The 19,800-nt window shown below is 50.4% G+C and overlaps 1 protein-coding gene across 2 annotated transcripts in view; it reads right to left on the bottom strand.

Annotated features, from left to right (window-relative positions):
- The window catches only part of Tubgcp3 (tubulin gamma complex associated protein 3), a 64,723-nt gene that overhangs the window by 31,078 nt on the left and 13,845 nt on the right, over positions 1-19,800 (bottom strand). For both annotated transcript variants that reach the window (XM_040733454.1, XM_040733455.1), the window contains exons 7-11: positions 14,977-15,095; positions 14,271-14,396; positions 8,169-8,237; positions 7,735-7,867; positions 4,023-4,189 (exon numbers count right to left, since the gene is read on the bottom strand). In XM_040733454.1, the coding sequence (XP_040589388.1) occupies positions 4,023-4,189; positions 7,735-7,867; positions 8,169-8,237; positions 14,271-14,396; positions 14,977-15,095 (614 nt within the window). The remainder of the gene's footprint in view (positions 1-4,022; positions 4,190-7,734; positions 7,868-8,168; positions 8,238-14,270; positions 14,397-14,976; positions 15,096-19,800) is intronic.

Here is a 19,800-nt window from a genome sequence, read left to right as displayed (position 1 = left end):
TGTTTGATGTGAGTAGAGCTGTTTTGTTTCCTGTCTGCTGCATTTACTGAGTGTAGAGAAACAGACGACGTTTGTCGCTGACTGCCGGGCTGCTAGCTTGCGAACCTTAGTAATCGGACATGGCTGTGCCCCTTTCCAGTGCACATGCACAGTGCACGCTCCAGCTTCCTGGACGCTAAGATCACGCCATCTGGAAGGCGGTAAGTTTATTTCTGCCTTTCTTTTCTACCCAGTTGGATTCTTCTTCATTCCTTTTCTGTGAGTGTGCGGCACAATGCCGAGGAGGAGTGGCGATGGTGGATTCCCTGTCTTGGTTCTCATCCAGCGAGAAGGTGAATGGCCTCTCACCAGTCACAGGCATTAGCCGTCACTGCTCCAGAAACAAAGTTCCTTTATGGTCAAGGCCTCAGTATTAAATCGTCAAGTTGTGTTGAATGCCACCAAATGATTCTCTAGCATCAACAGAGTAGACTGTGGCTCCCACCTTTGTTACTGGGGTAAATCCCCTTGCTATAATAGACAGCGTTTTCAATACGCTTGAATTCTGCTTCCTGGTATTTAGTGGAGGCTTTCCACATCTATACTATACTATACTAAGAGATGTGGTCATGCATTTGTCTTGGGTGGTGCTACAGTAGCCTCATAAAACAGACTTTGCTTTCCTTCCTATTGTACATCCTGAAGTTTGAGAAGGCCTGGTGTGAATCTGTAGCACACTCACCCAACAAGCATCTCATCAGCTCATTTTATGTCTTTCTCCAGGGATCTTCTCCATCACTAACAGCACTGGCCTGCTGGAGGTCAGAACACATTCCTGTTTCCTCGTGACTCAACCTGGGCAATTATGCAATCTGGGAACTCTCCCGGGTTTTACTTAAGAGGCATCTCCTTTCTCCATTTCTGCATGAGACTTTCACTGGCTGCACAATTCCCATGACCTTACTCCACACACCGCCACCTTCTGGCCATCTCATGGAAAGGCAGCTGCTGAGCTCCTTGCCGGCTGCCGTAGACTTTCCTGTCTCTGGCTCTCAACAGTTCTATTGTAAGATGCCTCGTTGTTCTCTATGGACCTGTTCATTACGTTTCTCATCATGGCACAGGCTCAAGCTGACTTTTCCCTTCCTTCCTTGTTCTGTTAACTGGCTGGCCTCATCTCAGTTCCAGTCAGTGGGAGTGTCTCTTCTCTCTGCTCAGGTCCGGTGTAGAGCTATCTTAGACTACTGCTGTGACAATGACACAGCTTAAGAAAGGAACAGTTATCCTGGTCATGGTTCAGACAATAGTCCGCAGTGGCGGGCAGCATGCAGAGCACACAATGTCACCCTCACTGGCTTTCTCTGTTCCCCTCTTGTCGAGTCTGGGCCCCCAGCCCATCTCTGGGGTGCTGCTGCTCACAGGCTACTAACTAGTCCTACTAGCCAATCCTCGCTGGGCCCTTCTTCCCAGACACACTCACCAGACACTTCTCAGGTCACTCAGGCTGAGCGTCAACACTGACCACAGGAGCCAGGCATTCCCAGCTCACAATTCTACTTGACTCCTTCCCAGTTCCTCTGTGCCAGGATCTGCACCCTCACCTGAGGCCTGAAGACTCTCTTCGCTATGCAGACATTCCATAAACTTCATGAAATCAGTGACTACACAGCTCACACACAGCCACTCAGTCAGCACCTGAAGAAATCCAACTTCACAACTAAATTATAACTCACTTTGATCATGCTGAGGAAGAACTAGCTTATGCAGAGACTAAAAAAGGAAAATCCTCAAAATTTTATTACATAACAATTAAATACACAATGTAATTCCCTAAGCTACTGACTTTGTATGATAAACCTATTATTTGAAGTTAATCTTCCCAAAAGTGACTTAAAACTTAAATGAAAACTATTTATAGCGTTCACCACACAATATGAGGTATCAGGGACAGGAGATGGCCAATGTCATCCAGTATTCCAGACGGAGACAGCTTGGGCGAATCTTGTCACTGAGTATAGTGACAGGAGATGGCCAACGTCATCCAGTATTCCAGACGGAGACAGCTTGGGCGAATCTTGTCACTTGCTGTCTCACTCTGGCCCTGACCAGGCCCGACCTCAATGCAGATCGAGGCGAGGGACGCTGCGTGAGGTGACTCAGCAGCAATGGAGCAGGCTCCAGGCCACAGCACAGTGAACGCAGGGACAAGCACAGCAGCCCTCCTCACAAAGACCACCCTGCACCTCACGCAGACGGAGCCGTGGCCTGTCAGTCATCCCTCACAACAAAGGGGCCAGGCAAACAGAGGGCCAGGGCGCGAGGGTCGCTTAGGCAAAGGAACTGTCAGTCAAACAGCGAGGGGCCTTGGGCTTGCAGGTGCCCTGTGTAAATCCAGGGTTACGCACTAGCTTCGGACTGGTGAGGAGGTGTGAGAAGACTGCCTCTCTGTACTCAACAGACAAAGGTACCCATTCAGTAACTTACAAAACCCGGGCCAGAGAGAAGGCTCAGTGGGTGAGGTAAACAAGCAAGGCGGGCGGGGGGGGGGGGGGTCAGAGAGAGCAGGTACTGCAATGGCAGAGTTTGAGTCTCACCACCCATATACTGGGTGGCTCACAACTTCCTGTAACTCCACCTCCAGGGCAGCCAAAGCCCTCTTCTGACTCTGGGGACACACACATACACATACACACACACACACCCAAACACACACACACACACACACACACACACACACACACACACACATTTTAAAATAAAATAAGGTTCTTTTTTTTCCTTTACCTGATAGTCCTTTGCATATCCCCCCCCCCCAGACCCATACCCTTTCTCTCTGTTAGAAAACAAATGGGCATCTAGAAAATAATAATAAAGGACCTGGGAGGAGTTGAGGGAGGGGCACTACAATTACAGTAGTCCAAGAAAAAATAACAATACCATAAAAACAAACAAAATCTGGTGTAGTAGCACATACTTGCAAACTGAGTACTGAAAAGAGAAAAAGGCCGACTCCCAGGACACGCTGGCAGGCCAGCCTAGTCTATTCAGCAAGTTCCAGGTCAGTGAGAGACCTTGTCTCAAAAGTGGAGGTCGAAGTCGTCTGAAGAACAACACGAGACTAACTTCCAGCTTACACATGCGCACGCCCACACGCATGCAGGTACGCACACTAAGTCAAATCTTACACATGCGCACGCCCACATGCATGCAGGTACGCACACTAAGTCTTGCTCACATCCCCAGCAGTCAGGCATCTGCAGAAGACAACCCCATGCTACACCACAGTAAATAGTATCTGTGCCGCACATTGCAGAAATCCAGAAAGAAGCCCACAGATGTAGGCTCATGGTGGGACATTTACCTAGCAAGCATGTGGCCTGGATCCAACCTCCCCTCCCCCAAGACACACCTCTCTTGTACCCACTTGCGTGTTTTGTACCCACGAAAGCAGTGGCGTTTTGGTGACGAATGCTGCATTTTGCATGGCATCTATGCATTTCTCGACCTCTTAGCATGTCTTAATACATGATACTTTCTATTTCTTAGTGCTACTGACACTTCTGAGTGTGATATCCCTAGCCCTGTTCCCCAACAACTACAAAGTCCTCTGTGTTTGCTGCATGGTTCTGTGTGTTGCACCACACCAGAACTGCATATATTTTGAGAGGAAAATAAGCGCGAATGAATTAGCCTCATTCAAATCACCGACACCACAGCTGACCAAGCTTACACAATGACCACATGAAGAGACGGCCACCATAAGCTGCGTCCCCGGGCCCCACGGAGACCAGGGGGTGCCCTGGTCAGTCAGCTAGTGAGCCTGGACATGCATGTCCTCCTTGCTGAGCTCCCAGCTCTGAAACTGGGAGAACAGCTTCCCACTAACCATCTATCTGTGCTGACCACAAAGGACAGTGCCAGTTCTGAATGGCTTCAAGTGAGGTGCAGGCACAGCCCTGTTCAGAGGAAATGATAACGGTTGAGACAGACCACACTGGAGAAGGCGGTGCCCATGTCCCTTAGCCCCCAGCCTTGGTGCTCACTTCATGGTAAGTGTCCTCCAGTTCCCCGTCATAGATCCATCGGTAGAGGAAGCTCAGCACAGGGTGAGACACGAGGCTCAGAATGTGCTGCACCAGGGACTTCATGTAGGGGTCGCCCGTCTTTGTGTAGGCATGGACAGCAGAGGCCAGCTCACCGCCTTTCCGTCCTAGGGGAATGAGGAAAAAAACACACAGAAATAAATACCCAAATTTGAATTCCTGGCACAAACCAGTCACTTAACACTAAACCAAAGACAGGAAGTAGCAGAGATGGAGTGCATGTGCAGTCAGCAAGGACTCCTTGCTGCTCCTGAGCAACAGCGGCAGCATGCAGTGCAGAGGCCCAGGCATCAAGACTCAGTTTCTGCCTGTGTACACACTCAAGGAGTCAGCCAAGGAGTTTTTCAGTTGTAAAAGGGACCAAGAGTGACCAGCTGCCCAGTCTAGACACTTGAGATTCACATTTCACACTGCAATTTAGTGCAAGCAAAGGGACTAAGGACCAGTAATGAAAAGAAAGGCTTGGGGTGTGGTGCTCACACTCTGGGTGTGGTGCTCACACTCGGGGTGTGGTGCTCACACTCGGGGTGTGGCCCGACTCCCTGCCAGTGGCAGTGCAGTCTGACACTGTTCAGCAGTTAGGGCCCAGCAGGACCCTGTGGAATACGCCCAAGTGGCAGAATGGCTTCCGGCAATGCAAACAGTTGTTGCTGCTGTACCAGAAGCTGGGGTTACACGGCCCTCGGTCTTAACACAGACCACTGTGGTGAGCAAGTGGGCTGATGACAGACACCTGGGGATCCAGGAGCGGTTCTTACAGCAACGTCTGCCAAAGACCAAACAGCACAGACAAGACTGCTTCAGGACAGTTGCCGGACTTCAGTGGCCAACTACCTACTCAAGAGGTGAGGAACCCCCGAGGAACACAGCAGGGACCCCGCTACCTACTCAAGAGGTGAGGAACCCCGAGGAACACAGCAGGGACCCGGCTACCTACTCAAGAGGTGAGGAACCCCCCCTCCGAGGAACACAGCAGGGACCCCGCTACCTACTCAAGAGGTGAGGAACCCCCCCCGAGGAACACAGCAGGGACCCCGCTACCTACTCAAGAGGTGAAGAACCCCGAGGAACACAGCAGGGACCCGCTACCTACTCAAGAGGTGAGGAACCCCCCCTCCGAGGAACACAGCAAGGACCCCGCTACCTACTCAAGAGGTGAGGAACCCCCCCCTCCGAGGAACACAGCAGGGACCCGCTACCTACTCAAGAGGTGAGGAACCCCCCCCCCCGAGGAACACAGCAGGGACCCGCTACCTACTCAAGAGGTGAGGAACCCCCCCCTCCGAGGAACACAGCAGGGACCCCGCTACCTACTCAAGAGGTGAGAAACCCCCCACCCCTGAGAAACACAGCAGGAACCCCGCTACCTACTCAAGAGGTGAGGAACCCCGAGGAACACAGCAGGGACCCGGCTACCTACTCAAGAGGTGAGGAACCCCCCCCTCCGAGGAACACAGCAGGGACCCCGCTACCTACTCAAGAGGTGAGGAACCCCCCCCCCGAGGAACACAGCAGGGACCCCGCTACCTACTCAAGAGGTGAAGAACCCCGAGGAACACAGCAGGGACCCGCTACCTACTCAAGAGGTGAGGAACCCCCCCTCCGAGGAACACAGCAAGGACCCCGCTACCTACTCAAGAGGTGAGGAACCCCCCCCTCCGAGGAACACAGCAGGGACCCGCTACCTACTCAAGAGGTGAGGAACCCCCCCTCCGAGGAACACAGCAAGGACCCCGCTACCTACTCAAGAGGTGAGGAACCCCCCCCTCCGAGGAACACAGCAGGGACCCGCTACCTACTCAAGAGGTGAGGAACCCCCCTCCGAGGAACACAGCAGGGACCCCGCTACCTACTCAAGAGGTGAGAAACCCCCCACCCCTGAGAAACACAGCAGGAACCCCGCTACCTACTCAAGAGGTGAGGAACCCCCCGAGGAACACAGCAGGGAGCCGGCTACCTACTCAAGAGGTGAGGAACCCTGAGGAACACAGCAGGGACCCGCTACCTACTCAAGAGGTGAGGAACCCCGAGGAACACAGCAGGGACCCCGCTACCTACTCAAGAGGTGAGGAACCCCGAGGAACACAGCAGGGACCCCGCTACCTACTCAAGAGGTGAGGAAACCCCCAACCCCCCGAGGAACACAGCAGGGACCCCGCTACCTACTCAAGAGGTGAAGAACCCCGAGGAACACAGCAGGGACCCGCTACCTACTCAAGAGGTGAGGAACCCCCACCCCTGAGAAACACAGCAGGAACCCCGCTACCTACTCAAGAGGTGAGGAACCCCCCTCCGAGGAACACAGCAGGGAGCCGGCTACCTACTCAAGAGGTGAGGAACCCTGAGGAACACAGCAGGGACCCGCTACCTACTCAAGAGGTGAGGAACCCCGAGGAACACAGCAGGGAGCCGGCTACCTACTCAAGAGGTGAGGAATCCCCCCACCCCCCCGAGGAACACAGCAGGGACCCGCTACCTACTCAAGAGGTGAGGAACCCCCCACCCCTGAGAAACACAGCAGGGACCCCGCTACCTACTCAAGAGGTGAGGAACCCCCCACCCCCCGAGGAACACAGCAGGGAGCCGGCTACCTACTCAAGAGGTGAGGAACCCTGAGGAACACAGCAGGGATCCGCTGGGGAGAGGTTTGCCATGAGGAGACCAGGCTGGAGAGAGGTTTGCTATGAGGAGGAGACCAGGCTGGGGAGAGGTTTGCTATGAGGAGACCGGGCTGGAGAGAGGTTTGCCATGAGGAGACCGGGCTGGGGAGAGGTTTGCCATGAGGAGACCCGGCTGGGGAGAGGTTTGCCATGAGGAGACCGGGCTGGAGAGAGGTTTGCTATGAGGAACAGACCCCGCTGGGGAGAGGCTTGCTATGAGGAGACCCGGCTGGGGAGAGGTTTGCTATGAGGAGGAGACCCCGCTGGGGAGAGGCTTGCTATGAGGAGACCCGGCTGGGGAGAGGTTTGCTATGAGGAGGAGACCAGGCTGGGGAGAGGTTTGCTATGAGGAGACCGGGCTGGAGAGAGGTTTGCTATGAGGAAGAGACCGGGCTGGGGAGAGGTTTGCTATGAGGAGGAGACCGGGCTGGGGAGAGGTTTGCTATGAGGAAGAGACCGGGCTGGGGAGAGGTTTGCTATGAGGAACAGACCCGGCTGGGGAGAGGTTTGCTATGAGGAGGGACGGAGGAGTGGCCTGCTGCGTCCCACTTCTCTGCTTCACAGAAGCATCAGGAAGTGAGGAAGGCTACCCCTGGACAATGTGTGGTGAACTTGGACTCAGGTGAGCTCAAGTTCAGGTCCTGGATAACTTGGTGGGTGATAGCAGCAGATAGCCCAGAGCATGAGGAAGCAGAGAAGGCTGTGAGGTAAGTGGCGTGCAGTAGGAGCACAGGTAGGCCCGGGCACCAGCCCACAGCAGCCTCTGGTCACCAGATGCACCCCCCGTCTCCTCAGCTTCATCTCAGTGGCAGCTCCTCAGGCTAACAAGCAGCCCACACTGGTGCCAGGCAACTTCCCCGTGAGCCCGTGTCTGTCTATTATCTGTGCTCACAGAGTACAGCCTCAAGCAGAGAAGACTCACAGGCCCCACCCACAAACAAGTCTTGCACTGAAGAGTATCTAGAGGCACAGAATAGAGGAACTCCGAAGACCTTGGCAGTAATCTACCAGCGCAGCGAGGGTCTTTAGTCTTATTTTGGGGTCATAAGTCCAAACGAGGAGGCGTCGCAGTGTTAGGCTACTCTCTAGTCCCAAATTCACACCCTGGTCGTCCTCTACCTGGAGCTAAAAGACAACAAGAGGGAAAGGTAAAACAGCAGTAACGGAGTACATCCCATCACTCCTTAACCTCGTCTAGCAACACAGCCAAAGGGCCCCTGTAAACTCCAGCGCTCACACTACATACAATTAAGACTTCACATGGTAGACAGGACCCGGAAACGAGCAATGAATTGGCTCTAGGAAGCAATGAACAAATCTTATTACGGAAGTGGTTACTCCTGTGTATGAATGAAGTAACAAACCCCTCGACAGTATCGAGTTCCTAACTGTTGAGACCTGGAAGGCTCCGGGGAGGCACGCTTACCTGGGAGTGCAGCACAGAGAGGAGCCTGTAGTATTCTTTGAGCTCCTGATGCAAGGCAGCACAAAAGCTCTGTGTGGGGAGGAGAAAGCAGGGTTAAGCGTGGCCACGCACACTCTGAGAGACACCTTCCCATGGAGCTCGGGGGAACTGAACCCTGGACCTGCAGCATCTACTTCAATAACAAAAAGCAGGAACCTTGCAGGAGAGAAACGGAGATGTGGAGCTGAAAGTGGGGTCTCTTTAGAGGGTGGCCCTTTAAGACGGTGGCCTTTCTAAGTTTCAGTTCCAGTAACTTCCTCGAATGCTCTTGCCAGCATTGGAAACTTCCAGCAGCCCCAGTGTTGACCTGGTTTAGTGTCTCACTCGGTGCACTGAACACTTTTCTCTGCATCTCCAGCCTGAACTGAATGCACTCTCAGAAGGGTCAAGAGTCCCACTGACCTACAGTCCAATGACAAGACCCTCTTGGCATGAACCCGAGGGTATGAACAGAGCACACAGCCCAAAGTCTGCTTTTCAGGACAAGCTACCATAAACACACCAGCGAAAGCTAAAACCAATCCTCTTTGAATAAACATGCAGCTCCATGGTTTCCCACACACCTTAATGCAATGCACAATGTCATAAAATATGGCCTTATCCCACCACACAGAAGAGAACAGAAAATGCACATTTTAATCTGAAAGTGAGCCTACAAGTTTCCCCACTGTCAGAGACCGCAATGTGGAATTTGTTCAGGCACATCATCACATTCTACAAAACTGTCACCCCAGCCTCCAAGAGAGCAGAACCACAAACATATGCACAGTTAAAAAATAGAAAATAAACAGCTTATCAACTCATCAAGAGCCCAAACTGCACTATGCCATGAAGAATGCAAACCTGCAGACTACACAGCTCAAACTAGACGTGGTTCCACATCCAAACATCCATAAGGCAGGGTTCCATGGGCACAGTCATCTCCAACAGCCAGAGAGAGAGAGGGGCTGCCTGGGCTGGGCTGCCTGGGCTTGCTAGAGAGAAGAGATGCTGAGAACTGTGCAGGGAGCCAGTGTCCCTTCTGCAGAGCTCTGTTCCATCTGGAGCATGAGATGGGCTCTGCTGGGGCCTCGGAGAGAGTGTGCACAGGAACCACCCAGGACAATAGGCACCGAGACACCCCAGCAGGGATGCAGAGCACCCCAACAACAGCACTCAACAACTCTGGCGTGGCCAGCCAAAACTTCTTGACTTCAACAGCAGGAAACAAGATGGAAAGTCTTCGGCATGGGCGGTACATGCACCTCCCCCACCCCAGGCACTTCAGGATAAGCTTGGGTAGCATACTTCCGCTTCTGCAGAATTGATGAATGAATACCACCCAGCTAATTTCAGAGAGTGTTAGCGTAATCAGGATTTAAATACTGTAAGACACTACTATAGTGATAAAATATCTAAGACAGCTGGGCGTTGGTTGTGCACACCTTTAATCCCACTTTAATCCCTGCACTTGAGAGGCAGAAGAAGGAGGATCTCTGTGAGTTTGAGGCCAGCTCGGGTACAGAGCAAGTTGCAGGACAGCCTCCAAAGCAATACAGAGAAACCCTGTCTCAAAAACAAACAAACAAACAAATCTAAGACATGAGGAGGAGGGAGAGGGAGCTGGGATTGACAAGTGAAAAAAGCTTGTTTCTAACTTAAATTTAAAAAAGGAAGAAAAAAAACAAAAAAGGTCAAAACAAATAAAAATACAAAAGCACACACACACAAAAAAATCTAAGACAAACATCTGAGAAGCCATCAATACCAGAATATATAAAGATGAAAAACCCACAAAAAGTCTGATTTTTAAAGTATAGAACTGGACATTTCTCAAAAGACACAGCCAATGAGCACATGGAGAAAAACGTTCAACACCACTAATCATCAGGGAATGCAGATCAAAACCTGAGGAGCAGCCAGACTCCAGTAAGAGCAGCTGTTACCAGGGAGTGAGGAGAGAAGACAGCACACCGCTCGGGGAGAGGGGGAAGACAACACATCAGCTACGCAGAGGCTCCTCAAGTAACTAAAACGTAGAACTTCCTGATGCCAGCAGCCCACCACAGGCCTATGTCCAAAGACCACAGCGTCAGTATACTGAGGGAAGAGCTGTGCTGTGACCATCACTACAGCTCTATTCACGACGGCAAAACACGGACACTCAGCCACAAAGAGGGTACTGCACTGTCACGGCAGGCTGGATGCGGGGTGAGGTAAGGAGAGGCTCTGGCCCAGCTAGGCGGGCTTTAGTCACACTGTCCTGTACACTCCTGTCATTATTAGTCACACTGTCCTGTACACTCTGTCATTATTAGTCACACTGTCCTGTACACTCTGTCATTATTAGTCACACTGTCCTGTACACTCCGGTCATTAGTCACACTGTCCTGTACACTCTGTCATTATTAGTCACACTGTCCTGTACACTCTGGTCATTAGTCACACTGTCCTGTACACTCTGTCATTATTAGTCACACTGTCCTGTACACTCTGTGATTATTAGTCACACTGTCCTGTACACTCTGTGATTATTAGTCACACTGTCCTGTACACTCTGTGATTATTAGGCACACTGTCCTGTACACTCTGTGATTATTAGGCACACTGTCCTGTACACTCTGTCATTATTAGTCACACTGTCCTGTACACTCTGTCATTATTAGTCACGCTGTCCTGTACACTCTGTCGTTATTAGTCACACTGTCCTGTACACTCTGTCATTATTAGTCACACTGTCCTGTACACTCTGTCATTATTAGTCACACTGTCCTGTACACTCCCGGTCATTATTAGTCACACTGTCCTGTACACTCTGTCATTATTAGTCACACTGTCCTGTACACTCTGTCATTATTAGTCACACTGTCCTGTACACTCCGGTCATTAGTCACACTGTCCTGTACACTCTGTCATTATTAGTCACACTGTCCTGTACACTCTGTCATTATTAGTCACACTGTCCTGTACACTCTGTCATTATTAGTCACACTGTCCTGTACACTCCGGTCATTAGTCACACTGTCCTGTACACTCTGTCATTATTAGTCACACTGTCCTGTACACTCTGGTCATTAGTCACACTGTCCTGTACACTCTGTCATTATTAGTCACACTGTCCTGTACACTCTGTGATTATTAGTCACACTGTCCTGTACACTCTGTGATTATTAGTCACACTGTCCTGTACACTCTGTGATTATTAGGCACACTGTCCTGTACACTCTGTGATTATTAGGCACACTGTCCTGTACACTCTGTCATTATTAGTCACACTGTCCTGTACACTCTGTCATTATTAGTCACGCTGTCCTGTACACTCTGTCGTTATTAGTCACACTGTCCTGTACACTCCCGGTCATTATTAGTCACACTGTCCTGTACACTCCGGTCATTAGTCACACTGTCCTGTACACTCCCGGTCATTATTAGTCACACTGTCCTGTACACTCTGTCATTATTAGTCACACTGTCCTGTACACTCTGTCATTATTAGTCACACTGTCCTGTACACTCTGTCATTATTAGTCACACTGTCCTGTACACTCCGGTCATTAGTCACACTGTCCTGTACACTCTGTCATTATTAGTCACACTGTCCTGTACACTCTGGTCATTAGTCACACTGTCCTGTACACTCTGTCATTATTAGTCACACTGTCCTGTACACTCTGTGATTATTAGTCACACTGTCCTGTACACTCTGTGATTATTAGTCACACTGTCCTGTACACTCTGTGATTATTAGGCACACTGTCCTGTACACTCTGTGATTATTAGGCACACTGTCCTGTACACTCTGTCATTATTAGTCACACTGTCCTGTACACTCTGTCATTATTAGTCACGCTGTCCTGTACACTCTGTCGTTATTAGTCACACTGTCCTGTACACTCCCGGTCATTATTAGTCACACTGTCCTGTACACTCCGGTCATTAGTCACACTGTCCTGTACACTCTGTCATTATTAGTCACACTGTCCTGTACACTCTGTCATTATTAGTCACACTGTCCTGTACACTCTGTCATTATTAGTCACACTGTCCTGTACACTCCGGTCATTAGTCACACTGTCCTGTACACTCTGTCATTATTAGTCACACTGTCCTGTACACTCTGGTCATTAGTCACACTGTCCTGTACACTCTGTCATTATTAGTCACACTGTCCTGTACACTCTGTGATTATTAGTCACACTGTCCTGTACACTCTGTGATTATTAGTCACACTGTCCTGTACACTCTGTGATTATTAGGCACACTGTCCTGTACACTCTGTGATTATTAGGCACACTGTCCTGTACACTCTGTCATTATTAGTCACACTGTCCTGTACACTCTGTCATTATTAGTCACGCTGTCCTGTACACTCTGTCGTTATTAGTCACACTGTCCTGTACACTCTGTCATTATTAGTCACACTGTCCTGTACACTCCGGTCATTAGTCACACTGTCCTGTACACTCTGTCATTATTAGTCACACTGTCCTGTACACTCTGTGATTATTAGTCACACTGTCCTGTACACTCCGGTCATTAGTCACACTGTCCTGTACACTCTGTCATTATTAGTCACACTGTCCTGTACACTCTGTCATTATTAGTCACACTGTCCTGTACACTCTGTCATTATTAGTCACACTGTCCTGTACACTCTGTCATTATTAGTCACACTGTCCTGTACACTCTGGTCATTATTAGTCACACTGTCCTGTACACTCTGTCATTATTAGTCACACTGTCCTGTACACTCTGGTCATTATTAGTCACACTGTCCTGTACACTCTGTCATTATTAGTCACACTGTCCTGTACACTCCCGGTCATTAGTCACACTGTCCTGTATACTCTGTCATTATTAGTCACACTGTCCTGTATACTCTGTCGTTATTAGTCACACTGTCCTGTACACTCTGTCATTATTAGTCACACTGTCCTGTACACTCTGTCATTATTAGTCACACTGTCCTGTACACTCTGGTCATTAGTCACACTGTCCTGTACACTCTGTCATTATTAGTCACACTGTCCTGTACACTCTGTCATTATTAGTCACACTGTCCTGTACACTCTGTCATTATTAGTCACACTGTCCTGTACACTCCGGTCATTAGTCACACTGTCCTGTACACTCTGTCATTATTAGTCACACTGTCCTGTACACTCTGTCATTATTAGTCACACTGTCCTGTACACTCTGTCATTATTAGTCACACTGTCCTGTACACTCCGGTCATTAGTCACACTGTCCTGTACACTCTGTCATTATTAGTCACACTGTCCTGTACACTCTGGTCATTAGTCACACTGTCCTGTACACTCTGTCATTATTAGTCACACTGTCCTGTACACTCGGGTCATTATTAGTCACACTGTCCTGTACACTCTGTCATTATTAGTCACATTGTCCTGTACACTCGGGTCATTATTAGTCACACTGTCCTGTACACTCCCGGTCATTAGTCACACTGCTCTGTACACTACTGGTCACCAGCCACACTCCAGCACCCATACGTGCTGTGTGCTGCCTTTATGACCCTGTCAGTGAATTTCTGCAGATTCACTGGCAGCAATTGCTCTAAGAACGCACCTGAGACCAAATGCTCACAGTACTTCCTCCGCAAGTGGCTGGGACTTTGAAAGAACTCCCACCCTAACTTTTATATCCGCTGTTCCCATCGAGATCTGACAGTCGGGGGGGAAAAGGTGGCTGCTTCAAGTGACATGTCCAGTCATGGACATCCGAGCAGTGACAGCAATAGGTCCCCACTTCCCACAGCTGCAGCACTAGAAATGCAGGGCACATGTAGATCTATCTGGTGATGTTCCCAGGGCCCATCCTTATCCTCCAAGATGTCAGTGATGGCGACAGGGAAGACCCCAGCTCTCCCACTTCCAAGTCCCTACCTCTCTCAAGCTCTTCCTCTGACCTCCACCCGCCGCCCCACAGCAGCTCCTAGAGTCTGCGTATGCTCAGTGGAGCCTGACTGACAGCATCATCAGTCACATGCACACTTTCCTCAAGAAGAGCCTGCTAGTGATTTTCACACACAAACCTTCAGAAGACTAACAACAATGAACATACCTGGCCTACAAGTCCAAAAGAGCGGTCCAGACTCCTCTGGTCGGTGTACTTTCTGATTTTGTTATGTAACCATCCCAGCTCAGCAAGCCGGACCGACATGTCCCTCAAAGGTTTATTAATGTTTGCCTGAAAAGTGGACACAGCGGAAGTCAAAGGCAAGAGAACAGTAGAGCTCACTACCAGCCCCAGGCACCTCCTCTATTGTCTGACCTTAACCACCCAGCACAGGGAAGCTACAAGAAACTACCACACCAGCAAGGGGAGGAAGGAGCCCCGGGAGAGGACACCGGGCTCCTGCTGTGTCACCCTGTGGAATATCATTCTGGATCGTGCCCACCAGGGACCTGGCCAACACTCAGGGACACAGGGAGCGATGGCTGCTGAGAAACGCTGAGAGTAGACCCTCACAGGAGCGGGATGTGGCAAGGCTGTGTCAGGAATCTGTCCAGGCCAGGGTACCACGCTGGCCCTACCCTCCTGCAGCAGCCCCATATGAGGACTCATGGGGAAAAGTAAGCTTTGCCACAGGGGGCCCATGACAGATCACGTCAGTCACGAGTAGGCAGGGCGAGACGCCAAATCCAACTGTGCAACTCGTTTATTGCCATATCTGCAAGGCCCCAGTAATGCCAGTCAGTAAGAAGTGCGGTATCTGACTACTGAGTTTCCCTGTCTCTGAACCCAGCGGGCAGGATTGTGACCATACCTTTCCCTCCACTTTGTAACAGTTCTCGGTGTTGCTCATTTTGATACATTTGCCATCAATGCCCTGGAACACGTACAGAATGTCTCTCACAAGAGCTGCTTCCGTAACTTCCAACGTGCCTGAAAGTGGTTTTTAAAAGACAGTAAAGGAACACTCTCCATGTAAAATGAGTTACGTGACTGAGGAACTGTGTGTCATAAATTTGTTCCCAGACCACATATACCAACTCTACTGAGATGTGAGTGTAAGTGAGCCCAAGAAGCAAGAGAAACTTAAGACAGAGAGACGTGGGCTTTCTGAGGGGCAGGGCCCCTGCAGTACCCCCTCTGAGGCCTCTGAAGACAGGCCTCCCTGTGACCGCCAGACAGATAACATCACCAATCAACCACAGGGAGTAATCACACAACAGGGGGTGGGCAATGCCAGCTTACTCAAGGTGACCCTCCTAACACCACCAGAAATCGAGATCGTGGCTCGGAAGTCATCTTCTGAACGAATGTCACAATAAACTTAGGGTGTCCATTAAACTGAGGACAAGGAGGAAGAGCAACCCCCAGAAACCCAGGGTGTCGAGGGGACCCAGGGAGAGCCGGGAGCAGTCAGCATCCAGAGGCACTACACAGAGTACAGCCTGGGCACCTCCTTCCTGCCTGTGGGCAAGACTGCTGCCATCATCTACCAGGTTAACTGTGGCCTTAAAGCTCGCACGGCACTCTTGCCACTGTGAGTGGGAGAGCCACTGTAAGTCAGAGAGAGAGAGTCACTGTGAGTCAGAGAGAGAGTCACTGTGAGTCAGAGAGAGAGAGAGTCACTGTGAGTCAGAGAGAGAGAGTCACTGTGAGTCAGAGAGAGAGAGAGTCACTGTGAGTCAGAGAGAGAGTCACTGTGAGTCAGAGAGAGAGAGTCACTGTGAGTCAGAGAGAGAGAGTCACTGTGAGTCAGAGAGAGAGAGTCACTGTGAGTCAGAGAGAGAGTCACTGTGAGTCAGAGAGAGAGTCACTGTGAGTCAGAGAGAGAGAGTCACTGTGAGTCAGAGAGAGAGTCACTGTGAGTCAGAGAGAGTCACTGTGAGTCAGAGAGAGAGAGAGTCACTGTGAGTCAGAGAGAGAGTCACTGTGAGTCAGAGAGAGAGAGTCACTGTGAGTCAGAGAGAGAGAGTCACTGTGAGTCAGAGAGAGAGTCACTGTGAGTCAGAGAGAGAGTCACTGTGAGTCAGAGAGAGAGAGTCACTGTGAGTCAGAGAGAGAGAGAGTCACTGTGAGTCAGAGAGAGAGAGTCACTGTGAGTCAGAGAGAGAGAGTCACTGTGAGTCAGAGAGAGAGAGTCACTGTGAGTCAGAGAGAGAGAGTCACTGTGAGTCAGAGAGAGTCACTGTGAGTCAGAGAGAGAGTCACTGTGAGTCAGAGAGAGTCACTGTGAGTCAGAGAGAGAGAGTCACTGTGAGTCAGAGAGAGAGTCACTGTGAGTCAGAGAGAGAGTCACTGTGAGTCAGAGAGAGAGTCACTGTGAGTCAGAGAGAGAGAGTCACTGTGAGTCAGAGAGAGAGTCACTGTGAGTCAGAGAGAGAGTCACTGTGAGTCAGAGAGAGAGAGTCACTGTGAGTCAGAGAGAGAGAGTCACTGTGAGTCAGAGAGAGTCACTGTGAGTCAGAGAGAGAGTCACTGTGAGTCAGAGAGAGAGAGTCACTGTGAGTCAGAGAGAGAGTCACTGTGAGTCAGAGAGAGAGTCACTGTGAGTCAGAGAGAGAGTCACTGTGAGTCAGAGAGAGAGTCACTGTGAGTCAGAGAGAGAGAGTCACTGTGAGTCAGAGAGAGAGTCACTGTGAGTCAGAGAGAGAGAGTCACTGTGAGTCAGAGAGAGAGTCACTGTGAGTCAGAGAGAGAGTCACTGTGAGTCAGAGAGAGAGTCACTGTGAGTCAGAGAGAGAGTCACTGTGAGTCAGGAGAGAGAGTCACTGTGAGTCAGAGAGAGTCACTGTGAGTCAGAGAGAGTCACTGTGAGTCAGAGAGAGAGTCACTGTGAGTCAGAGAGAGAGTCACTGTGAGTCAGAGAGAGAGTCACTGTGAGTCAGAGAGAGAGTCACTGTGAGTCAGAGAGAGAGTCACTGTGAGTCAGAGAGAGAGTCACTGTGAGTCAGAGAGAGAGAGTCACTGTGAGTCAGAGAGAGAGTCACTGTGAGTCAGAGAGAGTCACTGTGAGTCAGAGAGAGAGAGTCACTGTGAGTCAGAGAGAGAGTCACTGTGAGTCAGAGAGAGAGTCACTGTGAGTCAGAGAGAGAGTCACTGTGAGTCAGAGAGAGAGTCACTGTGAGTCAGAGAGAGAGAGTCACTGTGAGTCAGAGAGAGTCACTGTGAGTCAGAGAGAGAGAGTCACTGTGAGTCAGAGAGAGAGTCACTGTGAGTCAGAGAGAGTCACTGTGAGTCAGAGAGAGAGTCACTGTGAGTCAGAGAGAGAGTCACTGTGAGTCAGAGAGAGAGTCACTGTGAGTCAGAGAGAGAGTCACTGTGAGTCAGAGAGAGAGAGAGTCACTGTGAGTCAGAGAGAGAGTCACTGTGAGTCAGAGAGAGAGTCACTGTGAGTCAGAGAGAGAGAGTCACTGTGAGTCAGAGAGAGAGTCACTGTGAGTCAGAGAAGAGTCACTGTGAGTCAGAGAGAGAGTCACTGTGAGTCAGAGAGAGAGTCACTGTGAGTCAGAGAGAGAGTCACTGTGAGTCAGAGAGAGAGAGTCACTGTGAGTCAGAGAGAGAGTCACTGTGAGTCAGAGAGAGAGTCACTGTGAGTCAGAGAGAGAGAGTCACTGTGAGTCAGAGAGAGAGAGAGTCACTGTGAGTCAGAGAGAGAGAGTCACTGTGAGTCAGAGAGAGAGAGTCACTGTGAGTCAGAGAGAGAAGTCACTGTGAGTCAGAGAGAGAGTCACTGTGAGTCAGAGAAAGTCACTGTGAGTCAGAGAGAGAGAGTCACTGTGAGTCAGAGAGAGAGTCACTGTGAGTCAGAGAGAGAGAGTCACTGTGAGTCAGAGAGAGAGTCACTGTGAGTCAGAGAGAGAGTCACTGTGAGTCAGAGAGAGAGAGAGTCACTGTGAGTCAGAGAGAGAGATCACTGTGAGTCAGAGAGAGAGAGTCACTGTGAGTCAGAGAGAGAGTCACTGTGAGTCAGAGAGAGAGAGTCACTGTGAGTCAGAGAGAGAGTCACTGTGAGTCAGAGAGAGAGAGTCACTGTGAGTCAGAGAGAGAGTCACTGTGAGTCAGAGAGAGTCACTGTGAGTCAGAGAGAGAGTCACTGTGAGTCAGAGAGAGAGTCACTGTGAGTCAGAGAGAGAGTCACTGTGAGTCAGAGAAAGAGAGTCACTGTGAGTCAGAGAGAGAGAGAGTCACTGTGAGTCAGAGAGAGAGTCACTGTGAGTCAGAGAGAGAGAGTCACTGTGAGTCAGAGAGAGAGTCACTGTGAGTCAGAGAGAGAGTCACTGTGAGTCAGAGAGAGAGTCACTGTGAGTCAGAGAGAGAGTCACTGTGAGTCAGAGAGAGAGTCACTGTGAGTCAGAGAGAGAGTCACTGTGAGTCAGAGAGAGAGAGTCACTGTGAGTCAGAGAGAGAGTCACTGTGAGTCAGAGAGAGAGAGTCACTGTGAGTCAGAGAGAGAGTCACTGTGAGTCAGAGAGAGAGAGTCACTGTGAGTCAGAGAGAGAGTCACTGTGAGTCAGAGAGAGAGTCACTGTGAGTCAGAGAGAGAGTCACTGTGAGTCAGAGAGAGTCACTGTGAGTCAGAGAGTCACTGTGAGTCAGAGAGAGAGTCACTGTGAGTCAGAGAGAGAGAGAGAGTCACTGTGAGTCAGAGAGAGAGAGTCACTGTGAGTCAGAGAGAGTCACTGTGAGTCAGAGAGAGAGAGTCACTGTGAGTCAGAGAGAGAGAGTCACTGTGAGTCAGAGAGAGAGTCACTGTGAGTCAGAGAGAGTCACTGTGAGTCAGAGAGAGAGAGTCACTGTGAGTCAGAGAGAGAGAGAGTCACTGTGAGTCAGAGAGAGAGTCACTGTGAGTCAGAGAGAGAGAGTCACTGTGAGTCAGAGAGAGTCACTGTGAGTCAGAGAAGAGTCACTGTGAGTCAGAGAGAGTCACTGTGAGTCAGAGAGAGTCACTGTGAGTCAGAGAGAGAGTCACTGTGAGTCAGAGAGAGAGTCACTGTGAGTCAGAGAGAGAGTCACTGTGAGTCAGAGAGAGAAGTCACTGTGAGTCAGAGAGAGAGTCACTGTGAGTCAGGAGAGAGAGTCACTGTGAGTCAGAGAGAGAGAGTCACTGTGAGTCAGAGAGAGAGTCACTGTGAGTCAGAGAGAGAGTCACTGTGAGTCAGAGAGAGAGTCACTGTGAGTCAGAGAGAGAGTCACTGTGAGTCAGAGAGAGAGTCACTGTGAGTCAGAGAGAGAGAGTCACTGTGAGTCAGAGAGAGAGAGTCACTGTGAGTCAGAGAAGAGAGAGTCACTGTGAGTCAGAGAGAGAGAGAGTCACTGTGAGTCAGAGAGAGAGAGTCACTGTGAGTCAGAGAGAGAGTCACTGTGAGTCAGAGAGAGAGTCACTGTGAGTCAGAGAGAGAGAGTCACTGTGAGTCAGAGAGAGAGTCACTGTGAGTCAGAGAGAGAGAGAGTCACTGTGAGTCAGAGAGAGTCACTGTGAGTCAGAGAGAGTCACTGTGAGTCAGAGAGAGAGAGTCACTGTGAGTCAGAGAGAGAGTCACTGTGAGCCATGCTCCCTGTTCTTCCTCCTGTGTCCACCCTGACATGGGCAGGGTAACCTCTCCTAGCACGCACACCAGTCTCACTGAATCTTCCTCAG

The sequence above is a fragment of the Mesocricetus auratus genome, unplaced genomic scaffold (genome assembly GCF_017639785.1).
Source record: "Mesocricetus auratus isolate SY011 unplaced genomic scaffold, BCM_Maur_2.0 Super-Scaffold_100031, whole genome shotgun sequence".
In the NCBI taxonomy this organism is placed as follows: domain Eukaryota; kingdom Metazoa; phylum Chordata; class Mammalia; order Rodentia; family Cricetidae; genus Mesocricetus; species Mesocricetus auratus.
The sequence above is the reverse complement of the archived record's forward strand: the minus strand, read 5'-3'. Positions and strand labels throughout refer to the sequence as shown.